Genomic DNA, 20,742 nt, shown 5'->3' on the forward strand with positions numbered 1-20,742 from the left:
TTGTCAAAACAAGAGTTCGCAATGAACCTGTTTGTTTTTTATTATTTATTCATAGATGGAATTTAATTATACAGACAACACAAATTTGGCGGAATAATCCAGTAATATACATAATAATATATTATAACCTATAACACTAAAAATGATCCAATGTGCATAACAAGTATTTGATACGTGTACATTTTGCTGAGAATACTGTGCACTTTTTATACTCAAGTAGGATTTTGTATGCAGGACAGGATGAGCTGGGGACATAGACGATCGAATACACTATTTACTCGTGGGTGCATTTTTTCACTTCACCTGTCGTTTAACATTTTATTTTGGAAAGAAAATGACCGGAAGTTGCGATTTAATGTGCTTGAAAGTGCCCCCGTTTAAAAGGCAACCACGTCAATTAAGTTAAATTATGGTGGCTTCAATGCGTCTCCTCTTACTTGATGGTGATTTACGGACAATTTACGGAGAAAACCAAACAGTCAGGTAACGTTAATTAACGTTCACACGGTGTTCAAAATACACGATCCCATCATTGCTGTGACACTAACGTAGCTAGCTAGCTACTTACTGAACGTCTGTAATGTTTTCACTGCCATCAGGCGCGGTGTTATCTGGAAAGCTTAGCTATGTAAATACGCTACCGAAAACCAGTTTGTGTGGGTCGTTGTTTAAGTAAAGTGTTAGCTAACGTTAGTCTGTTGTGGCTTTAACTGAACCGTTAACTGGACCGTGCAATAACGTTAACGTTACCATAGTAACGGAGTCATTTTTGACATTTTCAGCCTAGTTCAAATACATCCATGGTTCAAAGACACAACTTGAATAAAACACTTTTAGTTCTTCACCACTAGAGGACAGTATGAGACAGAACTGGAATTCTGAGAGCTGCCCTCCCTTACACCAGCACAACGTGACGCAACTTAAAATCAGAGACGGTTTAAAAGTATAGAAGAACTTAGTTCACCTAAATAAAAATAATATCAGTACTACAACAGTTCAGGAATAAGACATATTAGCACGTACGTGTCTAAATATCGCCCGGCTAGCTCAGTCGGTAGAGCATGAGACTCTTAATCTCAGGGTCGTGGGTTCGAGCCCCACGTTGGGCGCTTAACTTTTACCCTCTCAGTCACAACCTCATAAAATTCCAATTGGATCCACTATATGCGACAAAAGAGGAGGCAGGGTGCTCAATAGTCATTATTGTGACCAGTAGTTTGTCTAAGATTTTATTTGATTGCTTTATATTGACTGCTCTTTCAATTTTTTAACCCCCTTTTACATCTATGGAAGGCCTGCCAGTGTATGCACTCTCATCTAGTGATCACAAAAACTGCAAACTATGTGTAGTGGAATGAGTGAACACTGTAGTTGCTTGTATTGTTGCTTGCTTGTTATATACATCAAACATTTTCTTCCTAATATTTAGACACCCCATCTACATTTTTGGGGGACTATTCAGTATGACATGAATTACAGCTATACAAATGATCAAAGAGTTGAGTCAACAACTGATTCAGTCAAATAGGAACATTGTAAGAAAAACATTATAGATTATATTTATGGCAGGGTTTGTACATTGTTTTTCTATTTTTCTGATCACTGAGTATTTCCCTGCTGTTGAATGTCAAAAGGACAACAGCATCTTGTGCTTTATCCAGCTGTGTTTAATTATTTATGATCACTGTTACAGCACAGACATTGAAGGGGTAACCTCTACACACCTCCTCCAGTGTTAAAATTGAAATTTCAGTATTACTTCTACTGGAGGGGAGATACATACATACATACATACATACATACATACATAAATACATACATAAATATATATATATTATATTTAATTTTAGTTTATTATATTTACTACATTTTACAACATGGGGATTGTTAATATATTCATATCTACATTTGAGACTAACTGGGCCATTATTTACCTAAAAACAACAGCGTGCGACATAAAAAGGCATGGCTTCCTCAAAGCTCTACATCTGTTTCCCTTTTCTTTACAACTAAACCATAAAAAGTGTTGACTGTATACATTGTCATTTTAGCAGCCTAATTTTCTTTTCTTTCTTTTTTCAGACTGAATTGCCAAAATAGGTGAGGAGCTACAGCTTCTCTTTTCTGTGGAAACAGCTAAGAGGGAGGGAGGAGTTTAAACAAAGGCCCTCTCCACATAAAAAAAAAATGGAAGCCATGGTGTCCTGCTCCTCACAGTCTACATGCTGCCATTTTACTTCTAAAGCCTTCAAATAAGACAACTACCACCAGGTTCTACCCTTGGAAGCTTCAAAACATTGTTATATGGGGTTTGTATGTCAAAAAGACTCACATTAATCATGTTATTTTGTGGTTTTAGGCCTAGCTCTCTGCTTATTTTTCTTCCCCTGTCTCTGACACTCACAGTGCTGCCCCTGCCTGCACTGAACAAAGATAATTATTCAGGAAACATTTCGGCCAATCAGACGCAGCCTTGTATCCTGCCTGTGAGGAAAGCGACCAGTCAGGATCTGGCTAACATCACTGGGGCCTGATCGCCTTGCCTGAAGAGCGGAGCCTTCCCCGGCTGAGGGCTGAGAGTGTCCTCCATGTTTTATAAGTGTTGACATAACAGTGTGTCAGGCAGCCATGCATCCACAGAGGTAAGCTCTGTCTTTTTTATCTCAACTCTCTGATAACAACATGGCTTCCTTCTTGTCGTTGTGGTGACTGTTGGTTTCTCATGATGAATGTGCACACCTTAAAAATCAGTTTAGTGTGCAGGAGGAGGAGCTGGGGTGGGTTGGAGGCCTCACCAGGCCTCTCTGCTCCACAGTGCTGAGGGTGGGGGGTTGGGTAACGACTCTCACCCTTGCTCTCTCTCTGTGTCTCAGGGTCACATGGGTGCCCCAGACAACCAGGCTGCCATACAGGAGGCAGAGTGGACCATGGCAAATCCTTTTCCTTTTTTATAATGCAAAAGAGACTTAGATTTAAAAATGGCACCCACATCTCCTTTTAAGTTGTGGCAGTCTTGTGTTGTAGCCTGGCAGAGAAAGAATGGGGGATGGGCAATGGAGGAGGAGGAGGAGTGTGGGGGGGGTATTATGTACCCTTTGCAAGTGGATTGCCTCTGTGCTGTTTTCTTGTGTCATGCCAGGCCGGGGAATAGACCTGGGGGGCAACAGATGTGCTTGTTAGGAGGACCCGGAGTGCAGGGCATAACTGAATACTGGTTTTCAGTCTTAATATTGTACATGTAAAATAAATTGTTCAGAAACTGAAAACTGTATGACTTGGTACATACTAAATAAAACCGTACTGGGATGGAGTTTCTACACTCCATATTGATGAGAGGATGAGCCTACATGAAGCAAACCTTTTGTCGAAGGGCGATCCTCTTCCAATTCTTCCATCAAATCTTTAGAGACAAGATGTTGGTACACAGGTTACTTCTATTTAAAGCCATAGGCCGTGAGTTTACGGTCCCGGGCTTCGTCCTCTCTATAGCACTATTGTGAAACTGCTTCCTCCACTCTCTGATCCTCAGACAGACAGTGGCCATTTTGTGTATAGAGAGCTCTTGGTAGCAGAACTCGAGCCTATCGTCACAGATCAGACAGCAGGGACAGAGAAACAACATGAGACATAACAGGTTTTTTACATGACACACGCCCTTGTGTGTACATGTTGGCATACATTGCAATATTTTCTCTTTTTCACTTATGGTACTCTGTTTTTACACAACATACATGTCATTAATACATAAGATACAGATAAAAATGCAGGTTCATAAAATATCAAGATATTTAATAAGAAATCTACACAAAGGCACAGTGTATGAAGAAACTCTTTACTGTTTGTTACCATTATATATTTGTCAGAGCACTGACTGTACATTGTGTCACCGTTTTAGCAGTCTCAGTTGCGTGGGGGAATCAAAGAATGTTTTCTTTCTCTTGTGGCCTGACATAAGATGCGTTTCATCTACACGACTTCCATAAAATGGTAACGTTATCAGTTTCCTCAGAGTAATTCCCTCTCTCACCAAAACCAGAAGTTTGACCACTGAAAAGTAATGAGTTAATCCAGTTCTTGTTTGAGCCTGTAATCTAAATCTTACATTGGTAGTTAGATATGTCAGCAATATGCAACGTCGTGGGGTTGGGACAAATCGTGTGGGCCTCCTTCTGAGGCAATGTAGCCACTAAAGAACGGCAGAGGTTGAATAGCAGAGCCGCTGAGTTATGCATCACAGCTATAAATATAATCTCCCAAAAGACCTTTTTCAAATCCCCCTGGTTTATGCTGTCCTAATCAAGAAGGGCAAGCTAAACCGAAGGAATAAAACCCATCTAATGCAGGGGGAAATCTCTGCATTGCAGCAAAAGTGCTTTTTAAGAGGAAGAGGGGAGCCTGCACACTGTGATCCGTGTGGCATAGCACCGCCGACCAATAATATTTCACCCTGTTGGCCCTCCAGCCAATTGCAGCTGCAGTTGAGGTTAAAGATTGACAATCGGAGGGAGAGCAGCAGGGAGAGCAAGGGCCTTCTGGAAAATTCCACAGCCATCTTTGATTCACCCTTTACAGCCTTATATAAAATACAGGTCAAATCTTTCTTTAATACAGGATATTCTGTGCATACTTGAAGTATAGTTTGGTGTTGATCCATTGTTTTAACATTGTAAAGGAGTCATGCTAAACCAGGCATCTTTTATGTAGTTAAATCATTATTTTATGAAATGTTAACTAGGATCTTATACCTTCTGCTTTTCTTATGTTTTTGTTGATTTCAGGAAACACAAAAGCTAATAGTATGCATTTTATTTGTCTGCATGTGTTTGGTCTTGTGAAAGCTGAATGTCTCTTGGTATTTTACAAAACCTAATATTCTCTCTGGGGTTTTGAGTAGCAGGGTAAGTAGGATGTTTTGTAGTCAATGGTATTAATCCCAAGTGTTTTCAGTGGCAGTTCCAGAGCAAGGCGTACAATAATGGAGTTTGCATTGAATTACTTTCCTGGACTGCCATAAAGGGAGGCCATTTATTCAGATATTTGTCTATTTGATGTCTAAGAAGAACTGCACATTCTTTAAAGAATAGAGAATAGCTCAGCCAGGATCTCAGTGTGGCTTCACAGTGATGGTCTCTCTTTCTTCAAAGTGAAATCTAATTATTCTATGACCGCAGTATTCAGGGAAGGAGGCAAGACATAAAAAAGAGAGATGAGTGCTTCTCATTTTGCTGGGTTTTCTCATGTCTCCCTCTCTTGTGTTCCTCCTCTGTCTTTGTGATCGGCCGTGAAGGTTTGTCTTGACCTAGCTGTGTTTTTGAAAATGTTGGGACTATAATCTCCACAGATCTCTCTGGTCCTCCTGCATGGATGTGCCAGTGCCTGAGTCTGAGCCTCGGAGTGGGGGATGGGGGAGAGGGGGGAGGGGAGCAAGCTGTGGCCTCCATTTTCTGTGAGGAGAGAACCCTTCTCGTCTCTCACAGGAGTGGAATCTAAAGGCATTGAGTCAGTGTTGTTTCCTTCCTGTCCATCAGGTACTACTTGCAGAGGGGAATACTGTCAGTGTTTTCTTGAACCCGCGTCTCTCTGGAATATATCCCAGAATCTGCTGAGGATTTATTTGCCTAAACTCTCCTTGTGTGACGGATCATAGCTCCTGATCTGAGAATGTCCTTTGGATCATACGTTTTTACTATTGGTCATCCTGTCTTCCTGGTTGTCTTGCCATAAAGTGTGTGTATATAATATAGGGCTGTGGCACTTTGTTCAGCAGCTCTGCCTGGTGATGACGAATGTTCTCTCTTTTCGGGGTTGTGGTACACGTAGCAGAGTGGCTTGGCTAACGTTGTCTTATTTTCATGTGGGCCTCGTTTGTTCACTCAGTCCGGAACAGGAAGGCCCGGGGGTGTGACTGCGACTGCTGGCAGGCTGAAACAAGATACCCATATGCCATATTTGTAAAGAAACTCTGCTCGACCCATGTTTGCCATTCTTCAAACAACAAAGGTTATGATTTATTTATTCTAACAGAGAATATATTTAGAATAGCCTTGATGATTGTGTTGGCTTGGTCACGTATATGGTATTTTGTCTGGTAGAAAGAAGATATTTTAATCATTGTTAAATCAAAGTTGTGTAGCAAACACCAAAGTTGACTTGGTGTTGAAACGAGTATAGGTTAAACGGTTGATGTGATCGCATTTTATCTCTTCTCTCATATCTGATTCGTTAAAGCCTTTAGGATATGTGTTTTAACCTCCCTATGCCTATTAGTGAACTGACATTTGATCAACTTTGTGTGGAATGTCTTTTGAAGGGTGGAGGAGGGGACATGAAGAGCATTCCTTAACTTTCAGAAGAGAAAAAGCTTATCCCACAAAATGTGTTTGACCTTTGAGTCATAACCTGTAAACCCATCATACTAGCTGGAAACCAGAGCTGCAGCCAAAGCTATGAGCTGGTCAAGTCTGTGACCTGTCAGGGGTCCTTGGGAGGGTTTTCTTCCCGGGGCTTGTGAATAAAGGCTACATCCTTGGAACAGGGCCCTCTGTTACTCTGACAAAGGAGGAACCAAATACTCAAAGGCTTTCATTTATCGCCAGACCCCCTTTATGCTGGTCTTTTTTTTTTTTCTTTCTTTTCTCTCAGAGGAAGTTAGATGAGAGCAGGATCAGAGACCTGGGAAATCAGGCTTTTTTCAGTGCTAGATCTGCATATTGGAGATACTGTATTCTTAGTTTTAATTAATGGATTTATGACATTAATATTGGCTTGTTTACATCGGTTTTGTAAACACAGCAGTAGAAAATACTGATTTTACAGAAAATGCTTATGTAACTCCACAATTATGTATATGTGTATATAATATATTTCCAAAGCTGCCAAATTTACAGACGATGAATAGTGATATAAACATAAGTTTGGCCAAGAAAGCTGCTTTAAATATACATGCGGTGAAGATTTGGGCCCAAAATATTTAGATAGACCTTGTTTGAAGCTTGTTAGATGGATCTCTTGTTATCGGTCTCCAAGAATGGGCCTAAATCCCTCAGTGTCATCCTGTTGTTACTGAAGAGGCTTGGGAGCTAGTAGAAACGTATACTGTTATCATCATGAGACATATGTCCCTCCACTAGTATGAACTCCCTCTGACTCTCTCATTACTATAGGTCTATTTACCATTTGTTATAAACAAAGCACAGCAAATATCACCTAGTCAGACTAGACTCTATAGCTGCAATGTCTCCTGAAGGACGGAGTTGCAGGGTAATAAAATGGCCCTGTATGTTGCTGTGAATACCAACATGTACTTAGCGGAGATGGGTGTTGCCATGGCGATTGTACCCATTCTTCCTCTTGGAACATTAAGAACATATTCAGACTTGTTTGCCACAGATAATGTGGAAAGGATTTGAACTTCGTTGCACAATATCAGCGATGTGCTGACATCAAATGAAAACAACAACAATGGAAACCTGCAGAGTCCCTATTGACAGATCCTCAGGGACCCGGGTGCCGTAGGTGGTGTTCCACTTGTTTACTGTTCTGCTGATATGGTTTTCTGAACACCCTTTCTGACTTTGTATTTGCCTCTCTTTCTGTGTGCTCTTGTTTGGTGCTCTGCAGTCTGGCTGAGGAGGAGATAAAGACAGAGTCTGATGTGGTAGAGGGGATGAATGCATCTGCACGATCCAAAGGTAAGTCTCTAAGGCCGAGCACCTCGCATTAAGAGTTAAAGATCTCAGACGTCTTAGTTTCAGAGAAGGTAGAGCTTATTTACTGTAAGTTTCAAGAGCAGGGTAATGCATTTTGTTGTCTTAGGACTGCAAAGATAATCCATTATGCCTGGCTGCCTGCCTGTTTAGAATTTGTTAAGTAGGGTCTTGTTAGTTCAGAGGGAGCCCTCAAGCTATTTGTTTCTGTAAAGTGGGAATCTAATATGTATAAGTGGCATCTTCAATAATTTCTTTTTATATCTGTGTGATTGCTGTCAGTACTAGTTAATGTTATCATGATGACAAAATTCTAAAAGCTCAGCACTGCATCTGACCATTGAATTTATGTCAAACCTCAAGCATGTGCAACAACACAAGACATAGCAAGCCAGCTAATATTACTTACTAGTCCAACAGAAAGATGGCCAGCTCGGCATCTGTCTTGCAGCCTTTTTATTTTGCAAAGCTCTCGTCAATGACTAAAAGCCAATCTGAGATATACTCTTGTCTAGTGGCCTCTTGCTCGGTCCTGCTCTCCTTTACTCTTCTTAGCCTCCCCTGTCAATGTCCTTTTCGGTTTCTTCGCCTCTGCCATGATGTCCGTAGAGGCTGCGGATTCCATTGCACGCTGGCCTGGCTCTGGTTATGGCACGACACCAGCGCTGGTCTCCACTCCACCCCTCCTCCCCGGGTCTGAAAACCTCCTCCTACCAGCGGTCCAAAGCTCCTGTGCTAGCAGTGTAAACATCAACACTCCCCTGGTGCTCCTAGCAGCATGGCTAACTGAGCTAACTAGCTACAGTTAGCAGCAGTCTGCAGTTAGCTTTACTTTAGCAACAAGTAACGCTTTCTGTCCATCAGGAAACCCCCTTAATCACAAAGAGTCATGGCAGAGCAGCCGGAGGACATCAGAGAGAGAACCAGAAAACATTTCCTCCATAAAATATGATGAAATTTCACCAAAATCCGTGGTAGTGCCTTAAAAAATTATATACCTTTCCGTGGAGATCCGACCCGCTCACCAAAGTTACATAGTGCGAGAACAGGCGTTCAGGGCGCGGAGTAAGAATGAAGGAGGCACCATTCTCCCTGTTAAAATTCAGTGTAGCATCAAAATGATTTTTAAGCTGTATTTTTAAGGTCAAATTGTTATGCAATGTTGCTTTAAATTTGCATTTCCTTGGTTTCTCTAAGCTCTTAAGAATGTGGGATGATGGTAATCATATATTATGGTTGATGATTATTTCCATCCTCTTGATTTATTCTAGGAATAGCTAAACTACGGTCATGGTACCCGTGTTTTAATCTTCTTAAGCTTGTTTAATGTGTTGAGTGCAGTGAACAATACAAGTCTATCTCCCATCGTGTGATGACCTGATTGTGTTTCCGCTTCCAGTCCCTGATCCACCGGGGTCAGTGGAACGACCAGTGGCACCACAGAAGAGAAAGGTGTCCAGTCCCACCCATTCTTCCAATGGACACTCTCCCTCGGACACCTCCCCGAGCCCTCTCAAGAAAAAGAAGAAGCCTGGGGCCGTCAACTGTCACAAAGACCAGGTAAGTGCTCCAGTATGCTCGTTTCCAGATCTGACGTGCTCGCTAAGGCTGTGAAGGTACTTGTTTTGACCTTCCACACCAGAAAGTGGAGTTAGCAAAGGAGATGGCGCCAAAAATAATCCAAAACAAAGACTGCAGGAGTTTGGACTGTTTTGTCTTCTACCCATGTTCCAAAGCACTTAATCACATTGAAAGGGAAAAAACCATTACATTACATTTTTAAACAAAAGGCTAAGGGCGCGCTTATGGTGTGAAGTGGGTGTGAATGTTTCAGAAATTGTTGACAGAGCTGTCCGACAAGCAGTTCTGATGGAGGTGTACTGTCACCTTTAGTCTTTATTTCTAACCTAGGCTACCTGGAAGAAGGTAAGACCAGGTGAACAAGACTAAGATAATTTTTTTTTAAAGCAAACTCTGGCTGGAGGCCAACTCACACTGCAGAGATCAATGCTCAATGAGGGACTTCCTTTTTTGGTTAAAAACGTTCCACATTGCCTGCGAGAGTAGGCCACCTTTGATTTTGACTGTAGTATACTGTCAGCTTAAAGGTGCTCTAAGCGATGTTGGGTGACGTTACTTCTTGTTGACGTTCGAAGTATTGTCAAGCAAAACTTAGGCTAGCTCGCCCCTCCCTCCTCTTCATCCCGTCCCCTCCCTTCCGTGCTTCCTGAAACAGTCATGAACGCGCATTGTGGAGCCTACGTGCTAACGCTGCTGCGGTGATGGCTCAACCAACTCCTTCTTGTCGGTTATGGTGGAACACCGTTTATGTTTCATGGTGCAGGTTGGCGCAGTTTGTTTTTGTTTGTGGAGCCTGGGCTATCTACAGAGACTGCGTTTTTCTTTTTCTTTTTTAAACGGTGTGTTCAGGGGACAGGCAGCTAGCGGATAGTGAGGAGATGTTTGCTGTATGTGACAAAAAATGCTGTAGCCTAAACGCGTGACATCGCTTTAGAGCACCTTTTTAAAGATGGACAAACGTGTATGGATGTTACCTGCTGTGGTCAGCTCACAGTGTTTGTTTTTTTTTTTAATATTTTTTAGACATTTTACATATTATCAATCACCTCTGGTCATTAATGTCCTGTCATTTTGCTGAATTTAAGTGTTATGCATTTTGATGATGTATGACTGATGCATATGTTTTCAGTATCTGCCTGCCAAATGAATGTGAATGAGTGATTCCCTTTTGCCCTTTAGTTCTCTGTTGAACTTGCATGCCATTAAAAGATAATTCTAGTGCTTTTGTTTAATATTTTTACCGGTGTTATATATGCTTTCATTGGCAAGTAAGCTGCAATTTAATTTTACCACTACTCGTGATTAATTAATACCAACACTGATTTGGTGTAAGCTTCAGACTTAAACTTAAGATAATTTTAACTGTGAAACATCATCTTGAGCTGTAAAAGCAGCTGCACCAGCTTCTATTCACCCATTGAATGTATCATCATGAGTACCAGTTGGATATTTACAAACCCCAATTCCAATGAAGTTGGGACGTTGTGTAAAACGTAAATAAAAACGGAATACAATGATTTGCATATCTTTTCCAACTTATAGTCGATTATAGGGATGCTCCTTTTATACCCAATCATGATACTCCCCTGTTTCCAGTTAACCTGTTCACCTGTGGAATGTTCCAAACAGGTGTTTTTTGTCTTTTGTTGCTCCTGTCCCAGCTTTTTTGGAACGTGTTGCAGGCATCAAATTCAAAATGAGTGAATATTTGCAATAAAACAAAGTTTATCAGTTTGAACATTAAATATATTGTCTTTGTAGTTTATTCAACTGAATATATGTTGAAAAGGATTTGCTAATCATTGTATTCAGTTTTTATTTACATTTTACCCAAAGTCCCAATTTCATTGGAATTGGGGTTTGTACGACAGAATCGTATTATGCATTGTGTTTACTCTCAGGTGAAAGATGAGCTATCTAAATGTACTGTTAAAAGAACCGCTGTTAAATCTGTTGGGTTCGTCTAGTTTGACTCACAGTTGAAACAGTCAAACAGATGTTCAGATAGTTTCCTAATTGCTTTAAAAAGTGCTGTGTTAGGTTTAACAATTTTACTACCCTCTATGCTGCTTCCATTGCTTACCCCACCACATGTCTTGTTTTTGTTGCACTGCACCTTTTTATGTTCCTGCGTGTTTTTGAAACCTGCCCCCCTGTTTCTCTTGCCTGCATTTCAGTCAGAGCTAAGACATGGTCCCTTTTACTATATGAAGCAGCCAGCACTCACCACAGACCCTGTTGATGTTGTACCGCAGGACGGCAGGAATGACTTCTACTGCTGGCTGTGCCACCGCGAGGGCCAGGTGCTCTGCTGTGAGCTCTGCCCCAGGGTGTACCACGCCAAGTGCCTCAAACTACCAGCTGAGCCCGAGGGCGACTGGTTCTGTCCAGAGTGTGAGGTATCTCGCAGAAGACGTGTATGTGTGTAGCTGTAAACAAATGATTGTGGCAAGGCACAATCTTGCTTGCTTAGTTGACAAAAGGGGTGTCAGACTATGTGCCATGAGCAGCTTTTAAAAAAAAAAAAAGGAACTAATTGGTGAAATCACCTGCTTTTGTCTACGGTTGATCCAAAAACGTACAGACCTCTTGGCACATGGTGTGACACTCCAGCAAGCTAAATGCTCACACTGCAAGTTTGAGAGATGTTAGAGGATTGAAGTTTTGATCTGCTTTTTAACATTAAAGGGACATTTAATACGTACTTCTTTTCATCAGCACAATTTTGAATATATGTACAAGCTAAATAAAAAAATAATCAAGTAATGTAAACTTTACAAAAGTTGAGATGTAAGTATACTAGTATCAATGTCCTTTTGCTTGATGTTTATTTTCATGATGTGTTCACTAATGCATTTAATCATTAAACTTTTTATTGTTACAGAAAATAACAGTTGCTGAATGCATTGAAACCCAGAGCAAGGCAATGACAATGCTGACAATAGACCAACTCTCCTACTTGCTCAAATTTGCACTCCAAAAGATTAAACAGCCTGGGGTAAGACTTGTAAAGATTCATTTTATGCTGGTTTAATAGGTGTCTTATAATTCTTCTGTGTGTAAGAAAATGTTTTGTATAAATCCCCTTGAGGCAAATTTTTTTGGGATTGTAAATAAAATTGACTTGACTGATCTTGACCTTTTTATATATATATATACAAAACTCCAGGAAATATATACAGGACATGAGACATACAAATTTTGGCTAATGCATATGTTTTTTTTTTTTACATTTGTCTCAAATGAGCAGACTGAGCCTTTCCAGAAACCTGTGTCTCTGGAACAGCACCCGGATTATGCAGAGTATATATTCCACCCCATGGACCTGTGTACTTTAGAGAAGGTAGTATTATTATTATTATTATTATTATTATTATTATTATTATTATTATTATATATATATTTTTTATTTTTTATTTTTTATTTATTTTAATTTGCACATCAAAATGGTACAAATTGAAAAACAATCTTTTAAAAAATGCTAAATGAATGAAAGGGACAACAGAGTGAGTGTCTTTACTTTGAGGACACATTAAGTAGTAACATAATAGAACAAATGTTGTCACAAGATGCCACTGCGAACAAAAAGTGTACAAAAGAGTACACTACAGTTCACAAGTAAAAATACAGATACAATACCCAAAACAAAGTATAAAACCATACTTTGTAGCAAGATTTGTGGCATGTTTTTTAAATTTTTATAATAAATTATTTTCATTGAAGTATCTTGTCTTTAATTTAGTTATTTTCACTTTTTAATAGACTATCAAAAAGAAAATGTATGGCTGCACTGAAGCCTTTCTTGCTGACATGAAATGGATCTTACACAACTGCATCATCTATAATGGAGGTAGGCCACTTTGACATAAATCAGTAATCCCTCTACTCTGCTCATTTCAAACTATAAATTAGATTGTGACTTTATTTCAGGTAATCACAAATTAACAGCAACTGCAAAAGTCATCGTCAAGATTTGTGAACATGAGGTAAAGAAGCTTTACTAACTTAATAATAGCAAAGATTCTGCAAATGCATCGGATTTAAAAATTAATAACATCTTTGTCATTTAATATGTATTATTAGATGAACGAGATTGAGGTGTGTCCAGAGTGCTATCTGTCTTCATGCCAAAAAAGGGACAACTGGTTTTGTGAGCCATGTGTAGGTCCTTACACTATCTTAAATACTATATTTATACATTTTGGTTTATATTTTAGATCTTTAAGGCATTGAATTATTTTGCTTTGTCCTTTAGAGTCAACCACACCCCCTGGTCTGGGCTAAGCTAAAGGGCTTTCCCTTCTGGCCAGCAAAAGCACTTCGGGAAAAGGACGGGCAGGTAGACGCACGCTTCTTTGGGCAACATGACAGGTGAGAGAAGCTTTTGAGCATATAGAGCAAATTGGCTCTATGTATTAGGGTTGTTGGACCAAAAATAAACCAAGATTAGTATCACGGTTATTCTAACTCAGTGAATGTTTTTTTGTTGCTTTGTGTAGGGCCTGGGTACCCATAAACAACTGCTACCTCATGTCCAAAGAGATCCCTTTCTCTGTTAAGAAGACAAAGAGCATTTTCAACAGTGCCATGCAAGAGATGGAAGTATATGTGGAAAACATTCGCAAGAAATTTGGGGTCTTCAACTATGCACCCTTCCGCACTCCCTACACACCCAACAACCAGCTACAGATGCTACTGGACCCCGCCAACCCCAGTGCTGGGACAGTGAAAACAGAGAAAACGGATAAACTTCGCTTCAACTTTGATATAACCGCATCTCCTAAGATGGTCCTCAGCAAGAGTTCCACACCCAGCGGCATGAGTCGGAGGGTCTCAATGACAGACATGCCTCGGTCTCCAATGAGCACTAACTCCTCAGTTCACACAGGGTCCGATGGGGAGCAGGATATGGAAAAGGCCGGCAGGAATCCTGCCTTCCACTACAGCACTGGAGAGGAATCAATGGACTGTACTGGTAAGTAAATGTTGGCTATAAACGATATATTTGTAATAGCAATGTATCAAATGACGAAAACATTTGTGACAGTGTGAAAGGGGTCGCTCGTAGAGGTGAACAAACAGAGAATAATCCCCCAAATCTGCAGCTGTCCCCCGGCTTTACTGAGCTTTATAGCGAGTTTCAGCACATTGTTCAGCTGTCCGGCCGGTTCAGGAGTTGGAGTCCAAACCAGAGCTAAAAGAAAAGGGAATATTAGACTTACATTTATCAGGTGGACAAAAGCATTAATCCAAATGAATAAATGATAATGTTGCCCTATAACTGCTGGATTTGTAAATGGGGAACTGTTAGCTAACAAGTTCCGCTTATCAACTTATATCAACTTAAAAGGTGATGATGTCAATGTTGTGTTCACAACTTGTTTCTGCTGCCCCAAAATGGCCAAACAAATCAGTTAATGCAGTTTTAAAGTTGCCATGAGTGGAGTGACACCAACCATTTTACATTTGTAATTACAGCATCTCCTGTCTCTGGGAAGATGGGTCCCGCAGGTAGTATGGCAGGCAGCCCGAAACCCTTTAGCCCTAGTCTGGTGCCCAAGCAGGAGAGGACTGCAGGCACTGGCGGCATACTCAATCTCAACCTGGGTCAGTACCAACAGTGCAAATATACTGTAATGATGTTCTCAGAAAAGTTAATCAACATTTTATCACCCTTATCATGTTAAAGAGTACTGAAATCGAACATTGACCTGTTTCTTTCAGATCGGGTGAAGGCTGAGATGGATCTGAAGGAGCTGAGTGAGACCGTGCAACAACAACAGCAGCAACAGCAGCAACAACAAGGAGCGTCGGCTCCCCTCCCCACCACAAAGAGACCCATCAGGAGTCTGGACAAGACTATTGAGAGCTGCAAAGCACAGCTTGGTACATACAGTACCCATTCACCTTGTGCTATTTTTGGCACAAAACTCTTTTCTTGTACTGTTCAAAAAAATCTTCCAATAGTTTCAAGAATATTTTATTTTGTGTGTTTTCTTGTAGTTTTCTTGTAGTCCAAACATTCTTTATTTATTTCTGCCGTTCTGTTTGACAAAAAGAGTTTTAACTAATAAAAAACATGTAATCAAGAATGTATGTTTCTCCATACAGGAATAGATGAGATCTCTGAAGATGTGTATAAAGGAGTGGATCACAGCGACTCTGAGGACTCTGAGAAATCTGACTCAAGTGACAGCGAGTATCTCAGCGACGAGGAACACAAGCCAAAGAGCTCCGCCCAGGACGACAAGGAAAAAGCAGAGAGAAAAAGGCCCAAAGCAAGCGCGGAGGAAGAGAATAAGGAGGGAGTTACAGGGACAGCTGATAAAGCCAACCCTGAACCCCTGCTCAAAGACAAGCAGGGTAGCATTGGCCCAGATAGGGACCTCCAGGACAAGCCCAGAATGCCCCAGTCTCAGCCTCTCGCTGACAACAAACCCAAAGCCCCAGAGGAGGGCAGAGCAGCTACTGCCACATCAGCAGCTGAGCAAGACTCTGATTCTGAAAGAGAGCTGGTGATTGACCTGGGAGATGAACATGGAGGCCGTGACTCAAAAAGAGCAAAAAGAGAGCCAGGGGCTTCTGCTGCCAAAACTCTCAAAGAGCCTAATGTTGCCAAGTTGGAAGGTGAGGCATTTGAGATACTGTATCCATTCTGTCCTCGTCATTATGACTTGTCTCAGTTCGAAGGACAAATAATATCCTTATGATGTTTGAACACGCACACAGCGAAGCGCAGGCCAGTGTGAGCTTCAATGCAAGTCCATCAAAATTAAAACGCGTTGAACAACTCTCCTCCAGTAAATCATGCTTCATTCACCAAATGCTTTCAGCTATCTTGTCTTTAGGGTGATGTCTGAGGCTATTATCCAGTTTCCTTATTTATACATTCCGTGAATCAGTGATGTGTGTGATAAATCACCAAATATACCATGTGTACAAACATTATCCTCACCCTTTTCTTAAAAATAATATTTACAAAAGTGGATACGAAATATACATTTTAGAAATATAAATTACCATGAATACATCACTTACAAAAATGAATAACTGTCTTTTCAGAATTGATCACAGACATACATACATTCATTTAATTTTATGCAATTTTTTTCCCCCTGTCAAAACTTGGCGTCTACATTACCCACAATTCAACTACCAACAGTTTGGTCCGGGATTCAGGTATTTAATGCTAGTTGTGGCTGATGTAGCCTTGAGCTGCTGGCCTCAAGCACCGTTAAGGAGCGGATTACAGAGGTCTTGGAAGCTCACCTATTTCTAACTCTACACCCCCAGATTTATTTTTAGTCTTCGGCCCCATCTGACCCTAACTCAAGCGACATACCTTGAGGCAGATTTAGTGCAGCTCCTTTTTTCCACATATGCAGTCATACAGACCAAGACCTGTAAACAGACTTTGATGTGTAAAAGTGGTGGAGTTCCCCTTAAACTAAATTTTCAATTCTGCTCTCAAAACTTCCCATATGGTCTCCAGTTGACTCTACAAAAATGATCTAATTCCTCATTCAACCCTCTTGGGCTTAAGTGTCCAATTTAGAAATCCAGAATGCCTCACACTTATGGAGCAATTTTTTTTTTTTTCTGCTCAGGAAAACTGCCTTCATCTGCTGCAGCCGCACCATCACGAGAAGCCGCCTCTAACCGGAAAGACTCTCTGCAACCCACCATCACAGCAGCCCTCAACCTTGTCTCCACTGCAGCTTCTAGTCAGCCCAGTGCCACCACGGCTACCAGCGGTTCAACCAGTGCACCCTCTCCTACCTCCACCTCAGGTTCCACAACATCCCCAGTACCTGCAGCTGTAAAGAAACAGCGCCCTCTACTGCCTAAAGAGACAGCTCAGGCAGTGCAGCGGGCGGTTGTTTGGAATCCAACCAAATTCCAGACGTCCTCTCAGAAGTGGCATATGCAGAAGGTGCAGAGGCAGCAGCAGGAAGAGCAGTCAGCAGCGCAGACACCGGCCCAGAGTCCGGGGCAGACGCGCAGCCCACAGCAGCTGCAGTCACAACAGCAGAACTCCTCCTCAAGTACCCGCTATCAGACCAGACAGGCAGCCAAGGGTATATACACCAGCCTAATCAATTCATCTGAACATTAAACTGCACATATTTAAGATGAAAATGTGTATTAAAAGTTGCATTATTTTTATTTTATCCCCTGCAGTGCAAAAAGACGTACCTCAGGGTACTTCCTCATCCACAGCTGCCCAGGTCACATCTGGCAGCTCCTCTTCTTTCATGTCAGGAGACTTGCAGATCCCTACAGGCTCAGCAGAGGTGGCTGCAGATATAGCCAAGTACACCAACAAAGTAATTTGGCCAATTTTATCCCACATAAATTGAATTACTGCTCCGTTCACTTCATTGTTACAGGATGTAAGTAGTTACAACTGTGGCCTAATATCACCTGTTTTTGCCAAAACTTTGCAGATTATGGACACAATTAAAGGGACAATGACTGAAATATACAATGATCTTTCCAAAAGCACATCAGGAAACACAATTGCAGAGGTACATTCTGGCATATAGACTGATGCTTATTTAATGTGTCATAATGGCAAACACTTGGCAAGTTTTAATCTGTGTATTCTTGCCACAGATTCGACGGTTAAGGATAGAGATTGAGAAACTCCAGTGGCTGCATCAACAAGAGTTATCGGAGATGAAACACAATCTCGGTAAGTTTTCCTGCTTCCAGGAATGTGTCACCACACTTCTGAGAGTTGATGTACTACTGAACCAGTCTTTTCATGAATGTTATATGAATACAGAGATTTCTTTTTCACACATGGCATGAGTTCCAAGTTGTTTTTCTTTTGTTACCCTAAATGCAGAACTGACGATGGCAGAGATGAGGCAGAGTCTGGAGCAGGAAAGAGAACGGTTGGTGGCTGAGGTGAAAAAGCAGATGGAGTTGGAAAAGCAGCAGGCAGTGGACGAGACCAAAAAGAAACAGTGGTGCGCTAACTGCAGGAAGGAAGCCATCTTCTACTGCTGCTGGAATACCAGTTACTGTGATTACCCCTGTCAGCAAGCCCACTGGCCAGAACACATGAAGTCCTGCACACAGTCAGGTAACAAACACTCACACTGCACTAGTGTGTCGAATATATATAGATATATAACGTTTGGGCAACATGTGTTGTTGTTTTATGTTGAGGGCTGTGATGCAGAGGCTGTCACACAATGGTTATTACAAATAAAATAAAAAATATTTATTGGCAAATGTAAATACTAAAAGCCACTGTTTTATTAGATTTTCAAATTATGTTGATTTAATGTAATCTACCAAAGATACTCAATATACAAAATATTATGCTCAAATATTTTATTATTCAATAATTCCATTTTTATTATTTAATGTGGATTTATAGGCAGGATAGAAGGTTACCTAAGGGCACTTCGTGTTTTTCTCAGAGCGGTCCTCGGGCTGTGTTTTCTCAATATGAATGTTTCCCCAGTTGTACGGTTTCCTGTTGCAGATTAAGCACCCAGTATTCGCTAAAATACAATTTGACATGTAGAACACATAGCAGTAAAGTTGTAAAGGAATATACATTATGTTCTCTGCCATCAAGATGGGTGATTTCCTGATGACCAGATTTATAGAAAGTTATTGGACTTTAATGACTGGGTTTTTCTTGTGCGTTATACAACAAGGCATAAATACGATGTCCTTGTTACTAAAATAGTTGATTAAGCAGATTATTTTTTATCAAAGATAATCTCTATCCATTTACACTTCAGTCTGATGTGAAACCCATTATTTTCAGATGGGTTATATTTTTGTTTATTTTTTGAAACCGACAAAAATGTTCTCATTCAATCTCCTCCACGCTTACTATATTTGGACATAAATATACTGTATATCTAGCAATTAATGTCATTCGTATAATGTACATGACACCACCCGAAACAGTCTGTCATCTCTGTTATTCCTCTTTATAAAGTCATCCCCACGGTCACCTAGCCCCCAACTACTGTAAACCCAAGCACTCATTCCTTCAAAGACTCGCATAATGTATCTAACCAACTGATAAAGTATAGTGTACCTTTGCATAGCTTACCTCACCATTGAGCTTAATAGACACCGCCTTGCTTCTAACCCAACCTAGACGGCAAATAATACAAACATGCACAGATATACAGTGTCCATGTTCTCATTTTATATTTTCCTTTTCCTTCCAGCCACAGCTTCGCAGCAAGAGCCAGAAGCAGAGTCCAACTCTGACCCTTCATTGAAATCTTCAAGCCACTCTCCAGCCACACAGACCCTGCCCTCAGGAGCGGGATCCATATCAGACAAAAGCAACTCTCCCACATATTTGGACAAGAGCAAGGACAGTGCTGGAGTTACTGTGACCTAACTGCTACACTACAGATACTCTCGCACATTTTGCAAGGCCGCTGTGGGGCTTGTCGTGTCAGACATGATGCGGCTTCAAACTTGGTGCTTAAAGGCCTGCGTGACAAATCACTTTGATTTTTCCATTCCCACGTGTACATCTGCTTGGTGGACTTTTTTTTTGGGTTCATCTCTCATTCGCAGTTATCACAAGTCTGTGTTCAGGTGGATTCACCATGTGAAAGTAGTCTGTCTTGAGAAATAAATGTGAGGTTGTATGTTTTCATACTGTAGTTTTGTTAGAGCTTTGTTACCACTTTGTTTCAAGTCTGAACAAGATTGTATCAACCCACAGAATATTTACACTTTTTCAATGCTGCTCTTAAGTACTTTGTTTTTATTTTGTTGATTGCTCTCCATATAATGAGACAAAAATAGCCATTGATAGTTTATATTCATTCATCGTGGTTCCATCAGAGGTATTTTGAGTTATGCAAGTTTCATCTTTGTTTTAAACCATGTCTGCTTCGTGTCAACCAAGATATTTTGAGCAATGCAAATTTAAACATTGTTTTCAACTATGTCCTTTTCATGTCAGCAGGGGCATTTTTGGCTCATTAATTTTGTATTGTAGTTCCACATTGTAAAGACCTACATAAAAATATCTGTGATTTATTCAAAGAACTAAAAAATGTAAACTGTACAAAGTTTTTGTAAGAAAATACCTGAACAATATTTATAGTGTTATGTTTTTATAGTATGTTTAATGAATTAACATTTCTATGTGTCCAAAAAAAGTTATTTGAAAATAAATTACTTCATATGAATGTCACTTCTTAGCGAAGCCTCTGTTTAACTGGTTATCCAAGGCTAATGTAAATCCTGATCAGACTGTCTAAGAACTGGGTAGGCATAAATAGAAACTGTATTTTGGCTGGATATTATTCCCTGTGAGCATGTCTGTTTTGAGCTTGTGTCTCGTTTGTGTTTACATACTGTACATACAATAAATGGACTCGTGAAGAAAAAATAAAAATGCTCTGATCAACCTAATACAGTGCATCTTGATTGATTCAGACCTCTTTCTATGGAA

General features: G+C 40.6%; 1 protein-coding gene and 1 non-coding gene across 9 annotated transcripts; both read left to right on the forward strand.

The window, feature by feature from the left end:
- The first annotated feature begins 357 nt into the window (after positions 1–357).
- LOC120559459 (protein kinase C-binding protein 1-like) lies at positions 358–20,702 on the forward strand. Of its 8 annotated transcripts, none has more exons than XM_039801154.1 (22): positions 358–483; positions 2,083–2,313; positions 2,407–2,642; positions 7,621–7,691; positions 9,106–9,266; positions 11,465–11,704; positions 12,172–12,285; positions 12,538–12,630; positions 13,050–13,137; positions 13,218–13,273; positions 13,371–13,448; positions 13,543–13,658; positions 13,787–14,262; positions 14,766–14,894; positions 15,012–15,173; positions 15,399–15,914; positions 16,895–17,365; positions 17,469–17,614; positions 17,735–17,815; positions 17,904–17,982; positions 18,139–18,378; positions 19,493–20,702. In XM_039801154.1, the coding sequence occupies exons 3-22, from the start codon at positions 2,629–2,631 to the stop codon at positions 19,669–19,671; spliced, it is 3,510 nt and encodes a 1,169-aa protein (XP_039657088.1). In that variant the 5' UTR covers positions 358–483; positions 2,083–2,313; positions 2,407–2,628; the 3' UTR covers positions 19,672–20,702. The 8 variants fall into 8 exon arrangements, with proteins under 8 accessions (XP_039657088.1, XP_039657087.1, XP_039657089.1 ...); XM_039801153.1 differs by having other exon boundaries at positions 2,083–2,309; XM_039801155.1 differs by having other exon boundaries at positions 359–483; positions 2,083–2,309; positions 11,465–11,686.
- Positions 1,037–1,109, forward strand: trnak-cuu. The gene has a single exon. It is a non-coding gene; the product is annotated as a tRNA-Lys (tRNA).
- Positions 20,703–20,742: the final 40 nt, after the last annotated feature.

This window comes from Perca fluviatilis, chromosome 5, assembly GCF_010015445.1.
Source record: "Perca fluviatilis chromosome 5, GENO_Pfluv_1.0, whole genome shotgun sequence".
Classification (NCBI taxonomy): Eukaryota; Metazoa; Chordata; class Actinopteri; order Perciformes; family Percidae; genus Perca; species Perca fluviatilis.